The 13,549-nt window shown below is 42.2% G+C and overlaps 1 protein-coding gene across 2 annotated transcripts in view; it reads left to right on the top strand.

Annotated features, from left to right (window-relative positions):
- NPR3 (natriuretic peptide receptor 3) overlaps positions 1-10,832 on the top strand; it is a 78,274-nt gene extending 67,442 nt beyond the window's left edge. The window contains exons 6-8 of one of the 2 annotated variants that reach the window (XM_087715388.1): positions 2,926-3,058; positions 6,513-6,597; positions 10,024-10,832. In XM_087715388.1, the coding sequence (XP_087571514.1) occupies positions 2,926-3,058; positions 6,513-6,597; positions 10,024-10,135 (330 nt within the window). In that variant the 3' untranslated portion in view covers positions 10,136-10,832. Of the gene's footprint in view, positions 1-2,925; positions 3,059-6,509; positions 6,598-10,023 lie in introns of both variants that reach the window. The other variant, XM_087715386.1, reaches the window with a different exon arrangement.
- Positions 10,833-13,549: the final 2,717 nt, after the last annotated feature.

Genomic DNA, 13,549 nt, shown 5'->3' with positions numbered 1-13,549 from the left:
TTTCCCCCTTCGCTAAACTGAGCATGGACGTTGCCAGTGTGTGATGCATCTGACCCGCAGGCCTCGAGTTTGACACCCCTGTTCCAGAGTGTGAGTGCCATGCCAGGAAAGGCTCTTCTCTAGATCCTGCTAGTCAAAATTCCTTGACTGATGAGTTATGCAGTAGGTGGGCTGTGAGGTAGGCCCTTTCTGCCAGAACAAGTGGGATGGGCCAATCCCCTGGGCCAAGATGGTTCCACAGATTTCCTGGACCCATGCCATGAATAATTTTCTGCAGAAAAGGTTTTTGTTTTTACATCTCGTTATCAAGATCCTGAAGGAGCACAGTGGCTTTGTGGTTAGGACGTTAGGTTGGAAATTAGCAAGCTGCATTCGAGACCCAAGTACTGCCATGGGGCAGGATTGAACTCCTGTCCTTCGCTCCAACTTCATGTCCAGCTGGGGACATGAAAGGAGACCCCAACTGGGCATCTCCCAGGCAACGGTGATGTCACCAGCTAATCCTTTCAACCCAGAAGTCCCTTGCTGCTTCTGACAGGAGTGCTATATCATCGGTCCTCAATCTCATAGTGGGCTGTGGCCTTTGGAAACCAAGCCGTGGGAGAAATGGGCAAGTGTGTGTATGTGAAGCTCCACTCGAGCAAATGGAATGTGCTCACGCTCACACACAAAGCTCCATTCATGCAAATGGAGCTTTGTGCACCAACACAAGCGCCCTCTGCTCAAACCCTGTCCTTGCGTGAGTGGAGTTTCGAGTGCAAGCCCAAGGGCCTGCCACTTGTAGTAGAGCTTCACACATGAACTCAAGCACCCTCCGCTCACCTGCAACTGGAGGGCGCACAAGTGTGCTGCTCGCACAAATGGAGCTGTGCATGTACGCCTGTCACTTCCACACACCACCCAGTGCTGCGCCAGTCTGCCAAGCTGGAAAAGTTAAGGACCGCTGTGCTATGTTATGCTATTTTTCTATCACATGCCAGCCTTCCTGGCTGCCCACACTTCCTGATTAAAAGAAATCCCAGATAAGAGTTCCTTCACTGATTCTTTCTCCAGAGTTTCACTGGAAAACGGGAAGTTTGCACTGGGGAGACAGGTTTGACGAGTGAAAGACAGATACCCTTAATTGCTAACACAATCCAAATCCTGCCCCAAATTTAAGAGAATTTTGCCTCTGCTTTGTCGAGTAAGCAAACCTTTTCCATCAAGTTGATTGAGAAATGTTAACAAAACAATGGAGTAATATAAACATTGAAATGGAAGATCTCAGAAGAGAAACTATAAAGGTAATAAAAAGTCCAGAGGTCATCTGAGGAAAGACCAACGGATTCAGCATCTTAAGCCAAAGATTAGAAACAAAATATCCATGAACAAAAAGATTATATTGATTTCATTCTCTGCACATGTTCCTGTTCAGCTCTCCTCTCTGGCAGAAACAATCATTTGTTAACTTCTTGTTTGCCTGTACAAACATCTCTCTTTTCAGATTCTGATTACTTTTCCTTTTGAGCTGACATAATTCATTTTACTATGTTTGCCCCAGCCCTGATTTACAATGTTCCTCTCTTTTTGATGATGCTAGTGGCAGTGTTTATTTACTTGGGAGATTCCTTCTCATCACTCATGAAAAGTTTATTTCCTAAGTGGAACAATGCCAAAGGAACTTAGGCCTTTATCTGATCACTTGGTGTTTACAACAAGGTTACTCTGGCTTCTTGTAAAATTAAAAAAGTAAAATAACCAAGGCACATAATAGAAAATCTTGACAACTATACACAAAAAGCCAAAATGTCCCAGATTGTCATAACACCCTGAATAGTTCCTCTGTTATAGCTGCAGGAAGCTACTTTGTATGTGGAACCACAAACACAGATGGGTTGTAAATGTCATTTATTCTCAAGGCTTGTATAATTTCAGCAACTTGGTTTTTTTACCAAACAAATCTTAGAAGTTTTGGAACAAGCTAGAATTGTTGTTGCTGCTGTTATTATTTTTACCATTATTAAGTTCTTTCAGAAGCTCAGTAGACTTTCAGTTTTCTTGAAGTTATTTTTCCCGTTATAAGATAGAGCGAAGAGAATTTCCATGGTTTACCAACTCTGTCCTCAGTCAGTAAATCTTGGAATCCTTAATGGTCTTGACTAGACTTCTGATGTAGAAGGTTCAAGGTGCTACTTGTCACCCATAAAGCCCTTCATGGTAGTGGATCTGGGTACTTGAGAGACCGCCTACTGCCAATCACCTCCACTCGACCAATTAGATCCCATCGATTAGGCCTCCTCCGAGTTCTATCTGCCGGTCAATGTTGACTGGCAACCACGCAGAGGAGAGCCTTCTTGGTGGCAGCTCCGACCCTATGGAACGATCTCCCCGTGAAGATTCGTACCCTCACCACCCTCCAGACCTTCCGCACAGCCCTCAAAATCTGGCTATCCCGTCAGGCCTGGGGCTAAAGACTGTAACCCACCCGAATGGTATGAATGTTGTGTTTTTTAATGACGTATTGTCCTATGTGTTAAATGTTTGTTCCCCCCCCCTTTTTTGAGTTGTAAGCCGCCCTGAGTCCCCCCAGGGAAAAGGGCGGCATATAAATAAACTTCTCAAATCTCAAATATGCAATGGTATGGATGGATGGATGGATGGATGGAGAGATTAGATAGATAGATAGATAGATAGATAGATAGATAGATAGATAGAGAGAGAGAGAGAGAGAGAGAGAGAGAGAGAGAGAGAGAGAGAGAGAGAGAGAGAGAGAGAGAGATAGATAGATAGATAGATAGATAGATAGATAGATAGATAGATAGATAGATAGATAGATAGATAGATAGATAGAACAGACAGACAGACAGACAGAAGCGAGAGAGAGAGATACTGTTCTCTACCTAGCAGGACATTGTTTTCATTTTGCAATATTATTTTTATATACAGGTAATTGGAAACTATTATGGAAAACAGGGACGACTTGAAATAATTCCAAGTGCAAATTACCTCTGGGAGCAAAAACTGAAAACAGATGATAGCCGAGGATTGGAGCACACGAGCAATCCAGCCTGCAAATCATGTAAGTTAAGTGAGGTTAATGTATGAGTTTTAAAACTAATCTGATAATCTCTCCTTTTACCTCTGTATCATGAAACAAAATGTGTAGAAGGCAAATGACCAGTTAGGAATATTAGTAGTTTTTTCTCCACTGATATTCCAATAACTGGAGGTCAGACCATGAAAAATAATGCAAGTTGTGCTTTAGAACAACCAGACAGAGTCCAGGCGTGGACTATTCCTGATCTGAGTCTAGTCAAGTCCTGAGTTCATCAGGCAGAAGTGGATCTTATCTGCTTAAGGCTGTGTTTACTCAGGCATAGCTAGCAGAGGGCAGCTGAATAGAGCTAAAGTGATAGAACTGCCTTTTATCATTTTAGACAAGCAAACTCTTCCTTTCTGATGGGAATAGCAGGATTAAGAGAAGATCTCTCTAAAGGGATGACCTACTACCTGTGTTTCCCTGAAAACAAGACCCTGTCTTATATTTTTTCCACCAAAGAAAAGCATCATGTCTTATTTTTGGGAGGGGGTGATTTGGTCCACTGACTCACCTCACTTGCACACGTCGCCCCCGCCCGCACCCTGGGTCTCCTTTTTGCTGTCAGAGGCCTTCAGGAACTTCTTCTGCAAGGCCGGCAAGATTTTCCTGAAGGCCTCTGCAGGCCTTCAGCTCCAGATCGATCTTCAGAGACCCCGAGGAAAGCCTTGCCAGCTGCAGAAGAAATGGGCCGGCAAGGCAGGTGTCAGGATGCGCGAGGCCTGGCTGCAACTATCCAACGGTAGGTAGTAAGGCAGCTCCACCCCTACATCCCAACCATAGCTTAATTTTTACCCACATGGAGTGGGCAGGGTCATAATTAGGGTGTAAGCGTTCCAAATACCATGTAGAATCAAATCAGAATCTATGCTTAAAGTTCCAATTTAATAAAGCAGGCATGCTGGCACATAGCTGTGGGGATCCCAACTCTGGAAGTTACATCAGAATCCCACCCAGTTAAAAGTTCATGATCTTGTCCCCACACCCACAATCCATCACATGGTCCAATCTCCTTCTTCCACGCTGGCGTCCATGCCCAGCTTCTTCCGGTCAGGTGTATTGGTGCGGAGAACAAAGGATGACCTTGGCTTCTAGCAAAGAATGAAAAACAACACATTCCAAAATCCTACTCCTCTGATCCCCCCTCCCATTGACTATACTTAAAGAAACAGCATAAAGAAATAAGAGAAAGTGTGGCAGGCCAAAATTCTAAAAGGAATATAAATGCAGGCCTGACATAGGGCTTATTTTGTGGGTAGGGCTTATGTTGGGTGCACATGTAAAAATCAAGTTAGGAGTTACTTTTGGGGTAGGTCGTATTTTCGGGGAAACACGGGGTTCATAAATTTAGGTAGGCTAACTGTTTAATAGGTATATGTGTGAGCTAGTGGAACTGCACAAGAGGGTATTCTGTGGATATAAAAAAATGTCGCAAATTATCCTAAAACAATTCACCAAGACTTATAAATCTATATATTTCAGAATAGGAAATATGCTTATGTTAAAATAGAGCGGTCAGGGAGTTTCAGTGATTTGGGAAGGTGATTGCATGTCAACAATGGATCCAAAATAAACATAATTCATAAAAGAAGAAGCCAAAGGGAAAAAAACATTTATTTATTTTATTTTATTTTATTATTTTTAAATATACAAAATACACAAAAACTAAACTTAGACATAAACTACATTTACACAATACACTGGAACTTCCTGTTCTTTCTTATAGCAGTTTCAAATCGGTACAATTCTCCTTATATTATTTCCCCTTCTAATATATTTCGTTTGATTTTCACCATTTTTAACCCTCTTATTTTACTTATCTATCTATTGGGTGATTACCTCTAATAAGTTTAATCTCCCTCTCTCTCTCTCTCTCTCTCTCTCTCTCTCTCTCTCTCTCTCTCCCTCCCTCCCTCCCTCCCTCCCTCCCTCCCTCCCTATATATATATATACATACATACATACATACATACATACATACATACATACATACATACATATATATATATATATATATATGTGTGTGTTATTATTTGTGCTGATAAATAAATAAAGGAAGACTAGTATAGATCTATTTCAAGCTATTTAGCTCTCATCAGCTAGCCATATCCTTACTGGGATTCGAACCTGTGCTCTATTGCCTCCCCAGGCAGGGAGTTAACCATTTGAGCTACAGAGAACGACTCCTTTTATCAGCCAGCCAGGGTGGGAGGTATATACTTAAAGTCACAACCCCTGGTATGCCCAAGTGTGGGAGGAAGGTCACACTTCCACTCTCTGTCATTAGGCTTGTCACAAGAGTCCATCCAGACAGTTCTCTGGAGTCGTTCTCTGTAGCTCAAATGGTTAACTCCCTGCCTGGGGAGGCAATAGAGCACAGGTTCGAATCCCAGTAAGGATATGGCTAGCTGATGAGAGCTAAATAGCTTGAAATAGATCTATACTAGTCTTCCTTTATTTATTTATCAGCACAAATAATAACACAAATATAACAAAGGCAACAGTAAAAATATTGGGTTTCTGTCTGGATGGACTCTTGTGACGAGCCTAATGACAGAGAGTGGAAGAGTGACCTTCCTTGGCGACGTTTCGACGAAGTCTCATTCGTCATCTTCAGGCTGCTTCAGACTACTTCAGGTTTGGTGTTTCCGAGAAAACCCGAACAACTAGAGACCTACATACTAACACCCGCGAAATATACACACACACACACATACACACACACACATACATATACATACATACATACATACACACACACACACACACACACACACACACATATACATATATACATATATATACATACACACGGGAAAAGACCCGAATACAACAAGACCAGCATACCTACACCCGTGAAAATCCTCGAAAACATTGACCCTTGTTTCTTTCCTCCAACCACCTATACCATTTTTTCCATATCTGATAATATTCTGTCTCTTCTTTTTCCTGAATTTCCTTTGCTAATTTGTCCATTTCGGCACAGTCCATAAGCTTATTTTGTCTTCGCTTGGTATCAATTTATTTTTCCATTTCTGAGCGAAGGCAATCCTCGCCGCCATAATTATGTGTAGAATTAAATACTGGATTTCTTTTTTATATTTGGTTGTCATTATTCCTAATAAAAACACTTCTGGTTTCCAATCAATTTTGACTCCTGTTATCAATTCTAACCAATTTTTAATCTTTCTCCAATACTTTTTAGCTTCCTCACACATCCACCATATATGATAATATGTTCCATGTGCTATTTCACATTTCCAACATTTTGGTAATATACTTGCTGAGATTTTTGCTAACATTTTAACCTCACTAAAACCTAATCTTCAAACAAATCTGTACATCGAATTACAGATTGAATCTGTAATTCAATCATTCTGCAAGATTTTGTTATTAAGGGGTTCCTTTGGTTGATTTCTGTTTGTTTTTCAAGCAGGTGGCATAGGGGAATCAGCAGTTACTGGAATAGTTGTAGGGGCCTTGCTAGGCGCAGGATTGTTGATGGCCTTCTACATTTTCAGGTGAGTTTAATTTTAACAACTAGCATCTTTGAATGACTGTCTCATTTCTCCTCCCAAGGAAAGCAATAGGAGAAAGTCTGCAGTCTGGCAGGTTGGATTCCATCAGATAGAGAAGGTTCATGAATTGATCCGAACACTCTCTGAAAAGGCGTGGTAATTACAAAGACATCTATTCAAAGTCAGCCTTGTTAAAAGACCCCCTCAGCTGTTGGAAACTACTCTGTTTCCTCCAAAATAAGACCTCTTCAGATAATAAGCCCAATTGGGCTTTTGAGCGCATGTGCTAAAATAAGCCCTCCCTTGAGAATATTGCAACACAGCAGCAGCCATGAGGTGACCATGCTCACCACCTCCTGCACCTCAAAAATAATAAGACCTCCCCGAAAATAAAACCAAGTGCTTATTTCGGAGGTCAAAAGAAAATAAGACATGCTGTCTTATTTTTGGGGAAACACGGTAGAAGTGAAATCAATATGGCAGCCAAGATGCTGGCTGTCACTTTTAAAGCCATTCAAGGCTTGGGACCGGGTACCATCTTCCAGTTGTTTTTACCTGTCCAATTTAATCAGGCAGATTGGACACCTGTTGAAGGCCCCATCACCCAAGAAATGGCCACTGAAGGGGACCAAGAGGAATGCCTTCTCTGCCATAGTGCCTGTTCTCTTGAACATTCTCCCTCCAGAGGTTAGGATGGCTCCAATTCAGTTGGCCTTTTGGAAGTTTCTAGAAGATCTGATGTACGGGCTTCAAATTCTGAATATATGAAGAGCCCCATTTCCTGGTTATGCTAACATTTATGGACTATAATAATTCTCTGTTGCTATATGCGTTTAATTCTTCTTTTTGGGTTGTGATTGCAATTAGATTTTAACCAATTCAATGATTGTTTGCTGGCCAGAGTCACTTGCTTGAGATGGATAGCCATTCAAAGTGAATGAATGAATGAATGTATTTATTTATTTATAAAATGTATTTGCCACCCATCTTACCATTGAGTAAAACTTTGGGTGGCTTATTATTAGCAATAGCAATAGCACTTAGACTTCTATACTGCTTCATAGTGCTTTACAGCCCTATCTAAGCGGTTCACAGAGTCAGCCTATTGCCCCCAACAATCTGGGTCCTCATTTTACCCACCTCGGAAAGATGGAAGACTGAGTCAACCTTGAGCTTGTTGAGATTTGAACTGCCAAATTGCAGGCAGCCAGCAAGCAGCAGAAATATCCTGCAGTACTGCACTCTAGCCACTGTGCCCCCGTAGTTTACCTATAAAGTAAAACATAAGTAGTTTAAAATAAACATTGAAATCAAAAACACATGGGGAGGGCAGGGCCAGCGTGGGGGGGATGTGGGATTTGTTATTACTCAATCGTGCATTAGAACAAGTAGGCATTGCGCTGGGCCTCAAGCTGATGTTTAGGCACTTACAAAAAGATAGGGATGGGGCCAGTGGTGAAATTCATTTTTTTTTACTACCGGTTCTGTGGGCATGGCTTGGTGGGCATGGCTGGGGAAGGATACTGCAAAATCCCCATTCCCACCCCATTCTGGGGCCAGCCAGAGATGGTATTTGCCAGTTCTCCAAACTACTCAAAATTTCCATTACCAGTTCTCCAGAACCTGCTGAATTTCATCCCTGGTTGGGGCCAACCTCACATCAGGGGGCAGGGGTCAAGATGTTCCAGAGGGCTGGAGCAACAGCAGAGAAGGCTTCCTTCTGGACCCCTCTGCCGACATGAGTGGTACATGCCAATCCCAGTAGCAGATGGTCCCTTACCCTGGACTCATGCCATGAAGGGCTTTAAAGCTAATCACCAACACCTTGAATTGGAGTGGCAACCAATGCAGCTAATGGAGGAGTGGTGTTACAGGGGCCGTACTTTGGGGTCCCCGAAACTAACCATGCTGATGCAGTCTGCATCAGGTGTAGCTTCCAAATGCTCTTCAAGGATATCCTTATATACAGCGCATTACAGTAGTCCTGTTGTGAGATGACTAGGGACTGAATGATTGAGTGCAAGGATCATAACTCCAGTCCACAGGAAATCTAAGAATTCTACTCCTTTTATTAGGGGGGGGGCATATGCTGCTGAAGGACAACACAGTTCTTAGCAGAAATAAATTTTCCATCAACATGCAGCTCACACGTGCAGAAAATATTTAAATCATGATTAAACTGTCTTAAAACAAGTGAGATTGACAACAAAGTCTTACAATATTCTGTTTAGAATATCTCCCGGCCATTCTTTCTTTCTTTCCAGCTTCTCTATTCCCCTACTTTTCATCCCACTGCAAATAATTAACATTCTATAGCAAGTTAGCAAACAATGTTCTCCTTTTTCTTGTTTCATGAGAGGTTTGCCATGGTAGGGTTTCTTTTTCTGAAAAGCATTTTTCTGCTTCTGCTGACCCTCCTCTTTCTTAGTACGGCCATCTTGTGATTCCATTTTCATCATTCAGCATTTGATCTTCCTGTAAAGATAATACCAGCAACAAGAAACAGGGTTGCACAGTATATCGATTTAATTAACAGAATGGACAAACAATTTAAATTTAACTGATTCGCAGATTAGACTTTTAATGCAGATACAATTTTAATGCTCACTGGATATAAAGAATCCTCTTGTTTCTAGGGTCATTTTGTTTCATATTTGTAAACTAGCTGATAACCCAGCATTGTCCGGGTATTTACCATATTTTTCAGAGTATAAGACTCACCTTTTTCCCTCAAAAAAGAGGCTGAAAATCTGGGTGCGTCTTATACACTGAATACAGCATTTTTTGCCTCCCGAAACCCCACCCCCTTCAACAAAATGGCCCTGCATAGCTTTTAGGAGGCTTTCAGAGAGCTCCTGGGAGCTGGGGAGGGCAGAAATGAGGTTTACAGAGTACAAAAAAAAATTTTTAATTTGCCTTTTCAAAACCTTCGTGCGTCTTATACTCCGAAAAATACAGTATTTATAAGGGGAAAATGTCCAGACCAAACATAATTTCTAATGTTGGATTTCCCCCCTTACCAAAGGAGCCCCCTTGTGGAGTACTGTGAAGCTGTTACCATGGCAACTCCATTGCGCTGCACAGTAGAAACCATTTTACGGCAGTACAGTAGAAGCCATTTGTTGCCTGTATTGTAACAGAACACACATCCTGAGGGGTTTTAGGGGTGTCTTACCCCCACAATATTTGTTTCCAGAGAGTAAGTCATCTGTGTACCAAGTTTGGTTGAAATTGCTCAAGACATTCCAGAGTTATGTTGGAACACTTGTACGTGAGACAAAAATGGTGCCAGGCACATCTCTTTAATCTTTTGGCAGTGATACTCGTTAACGTAACTGATTATGCCAAACCCAGATGTCTTTTTGCAGTGGGAGTTTTCTGTCTTATCTCAAATCGCTGAAGGAATCATTCTTACTTTCTGCCACTCAGGAAAAAGTACAAAATAACCATTGAAAGAAGAAACCAGCTGGAAGAGTACAACATCGGCAAGCACCGGCAATTACGAGAAGACTCCATCAGGTCTCATTTTTCTGCTGCATGAAATAGAAAAGAATTGCTCTTGTGGGGATATATACCTGTAGACAAATGGACGCTACCAAAGACTGCCACTGAAAAAAAAAGAAGTGCGTTTAAGGACTCCACCTTTTAAAAGTGGAGTCGGCTTGTCTTAATTTTTTTTTTCCAGAAACTCAGGAAATGATTTACTAGCCACATTATGCCACATGGCCTTTTTTATCTCATGGAAAGATGAATGATTAAAAGGAAAGATACCCGTTTTCTCACGACAAGACATTGATTAATACTTTGCGGATATCTCAAGGCACATTTGGGGTCTTGATGATGTAAACATTCCTTCACGATGCCTTGTGAATGTCAGGTGGCTCTTCACAACTATCACATACCAGATGCTTAAGTGCTTTCATAGACAAAGGGGCAGCTTCACATAGGGAACAAAATATGTTCTGAATTGAATGGTGGAGACGGGATGGGGGGAAAAGGGTGTAGCTTGTTCAGTGCAATATAATTTTGGAAAACAAACAATCATGCATCTCATCAACAGTGGAAGAAAATGAGGATTTAACACTGAGCACCAGTTGACGTCTCACATTAATTTTGAAATTAATCCGTTAGTGATTCCTAGGGATTTTCTTTCGCTACTCTATTCTTAATATAAGAAAGAGAGCTGTATCCATGGGAAGGGAAAATTCTTTTTCAAATAAATTCCACTTTACCCTGAATTTTTATTTTGAGGAAGTTTCCCCACCCACATTACTTCCACTTCCAGAGGAAATGCTCCCTGACTTTAGATTCATAATCTCCAGCTTGTTGCCCGCCGGATGTCTCAAGCTGTAGCTCCCTAAATTTTCAGCTTTGCTGTTAGGAATCTGACCAATTATAATCATACTTTGAGAGCCAGCATAGAACATGGTGGTTTAGTCATGGCCTAGGATCTGGGAGAGTCCGGTTCAAGTCGATCCCTGGACCTCTTCAAACGACTTTGCACAATTTTGTTTCGGTCCAACCTGCCCCATAAAGATTTTGCTGTGTGGATAAAATTAGAGGAATCAATATTAAATATTCACCAAGATCTGACAAATGATAAATTCATAATCAGTCTATACAGTGTAGGTTATTTTAGAAATTTAGTATAAGGTTCACACAAAAGGGTTTTGGAGGAAAGAGATGCAGTTTTAAGCCAGCTTGTATATATAAGTTAGCCTAAAGTGGTGGAATCCTGAAGTTCGGGTTTTCTACTTCAGAATGCAAATGTCCTGAATATTTTCCTAGGTAGGAAAAAAAGTTAAGGTATTTTGAAATAATTCAGACAAGATTGTTCTAGCTCAGGGGTGTCAAACTGAAAGCCTGATGGCCGGATCCGGCCCACGGGGTACTTAGATCTGGCCCGCGACACCGCCCTGGAAACAGCAAAGGACCAGCCCACGGTGCCTCTGCCAGTGAAAATGAAGCTTAGGAAGGCCATGCATGACTCTCCCAGACTCTGTTTTCAGCTGCAATGGCCTCCTGCAGCCCTCTGCCAGTGAAAAAGGAGCATGTGGCCCCCCCTGAGCTCCGTTTTCACTGGCAGAGGGCTGCAGCCAAAAATGGAGCTCGGGAGCAAGGCATGCGTTCCAGCTTCTGTTACTGCCAGTTAGGGTTAAGGTTAAAAAAAATAAAGCAAAAAACAAAATGGTGGCACCTACGGCGCCACCGATAGAACTGGTTCAGGGGCGTGGCCAGCCGAGTTACTACCTACTTGGCCGAACCGGTAAGAATCCACCTCTGTTGGGAGCCCATTTTTGCTGGCAGAGTGCTCAGGTCACCACAGGTAACACCTCCCAACAAGAGTGACGTCAAGCTGGCCATGCCCCCACTCCAAGGTCAAATACAACATTGATGCAGCCCTCAGTGAAATCAAGTTTGACACCCCTGTTCTAGCTACCTAATCCTCTCAGTGGTGGATTAGCTGGTGTGGATTTCTATGAAGCATTTAAAGATTGAAGGAGTCCAGCAGGTTCTACCATCTGGATGCCTATCTCACATACTTGATGTGTAAATCAGATTTTACAGCTGCCGTTGACTCAAATCAAAATTTCTGCCTCTAATCAAAGCACATGCTGCTCTCTACACAAGTAGTTCTCGACTTACGGCCACTTGTTTAGTGACTGTTGGAAGTTACAGCGGCAGGGAAAACACTTGATTTCTCGCCACTTTTCAGGTGACTGTTGCAGCATCTCCAGAGTCACCTGATCAAAATTCAGGTGCTTGGCAACTGGCAAGGATTGAAGATGGTTGCAAATCCCCTTTTGCAACTTTCTGACAAGCAAAGCCAAAGGAGAAGTTAGATTCACTTAACAACCATTGTTACTAACTTCACTGTAATTATTCACTTAACTTTTGGGCTCAGTTGTAGTCATAAATTGAGGATTATCTGGATGGGCATGCTTGATATAAATGGACAAACATATGCACACATCATTGGAAATTCAAGTGAAATTCTTCTCTGAGTGGTGACCTGTTGGTCCTTAAGTCTATAATTGTCACTACTGAAATTTAAACTAATGAGAAGAGGGACCCTCGGTGAATGTAAAATGACAGCAAACCCCACGTCTTACTTAGCACTGATGATCTTTCCTGGTGTGGTGAATGAAAGGTCTGCAAGAAAACAACCAAGCTCAGAGAGCACCAACATGAGCACCTCATTTCAACCCTGAGCTACAAATATTTTTCTCTAGTGCAATTAATGAGATGCTTGGCCCCCACAGTTGTATACTGTGTGTCAGGGTTCCAAGTAACATACCCACAGCAAACAAAACTCCGAGGCAGGTAGATTTCTCAAAGAATAAATTTATTTGATATGCCGTATTGGCACAGGCTGGTAAAAACTGACTCTGAAGGTTCCCACAGTTTTCACCTAATTAAAAGTAAAAGTTTTTCCCCCTCCCCAAACAATCAGTGATGTGGTCCAATCAAGGCACTGTCTGGTTGCCTAGTGACATTACTCCTCCTTCCTCTGACCAGGTGTGAGAATATCCTTGGTTCCCAAGAGAAAGTATTTTGTTTTGGCTACAAAACGCCAGCTATCTCTAATCCCCACCTCCCTATCCCTCAGCTCCAGTGTGGCAACACTGAAACTCCAAGATGGCTTTGGTCAGGTCAGCTTCATGGTTGACACTGCAGATGTGAAAATCCTGATGTCTCCCCCTCACAGTGGTGGGATTCATATAATTTAACAACCGGTTCTATGCCATAATGACCAGCTGGGTAGGCACAGCTCGGTGGTCATGTGACAATGTGGCTATGGCCAACTCATGTCGATGGGCGCTTTGCCTTAGCTGTTACAATATAATAAGGGTTAACCGGAGAGGCAGTTTCTGTAAGCAGGGCAATAAAGATTAGGCTAGAAACAACACCAGAATTTTTCCTTCCTGCCTTCTTTACAGGATTAGCCCTGTAA

Source organism: Thamnophis sirtalis, unplaced genomic scaffold (genome assembly GCF_051295495.1).
Source record: "Thamnophis sirtalis isolate CommonGarterSnake01/CBP01778 unplaced genomic scaffold, rThaSir2_p1.2 scaffold_5, whole genome shotgun sequence".
Taxonomy (NCBI): domain Eukaryota; kingdom Metazoa; phylum Chordata; class Lepidosauria; order Squamata; family Natricidae; genus Thamnophis; species Thamnophis sirtalis.
Note: the sequence above shows the minus strand (reverse complement) of the source record. Positions and strands in the feature narration are given on the sequence as shown.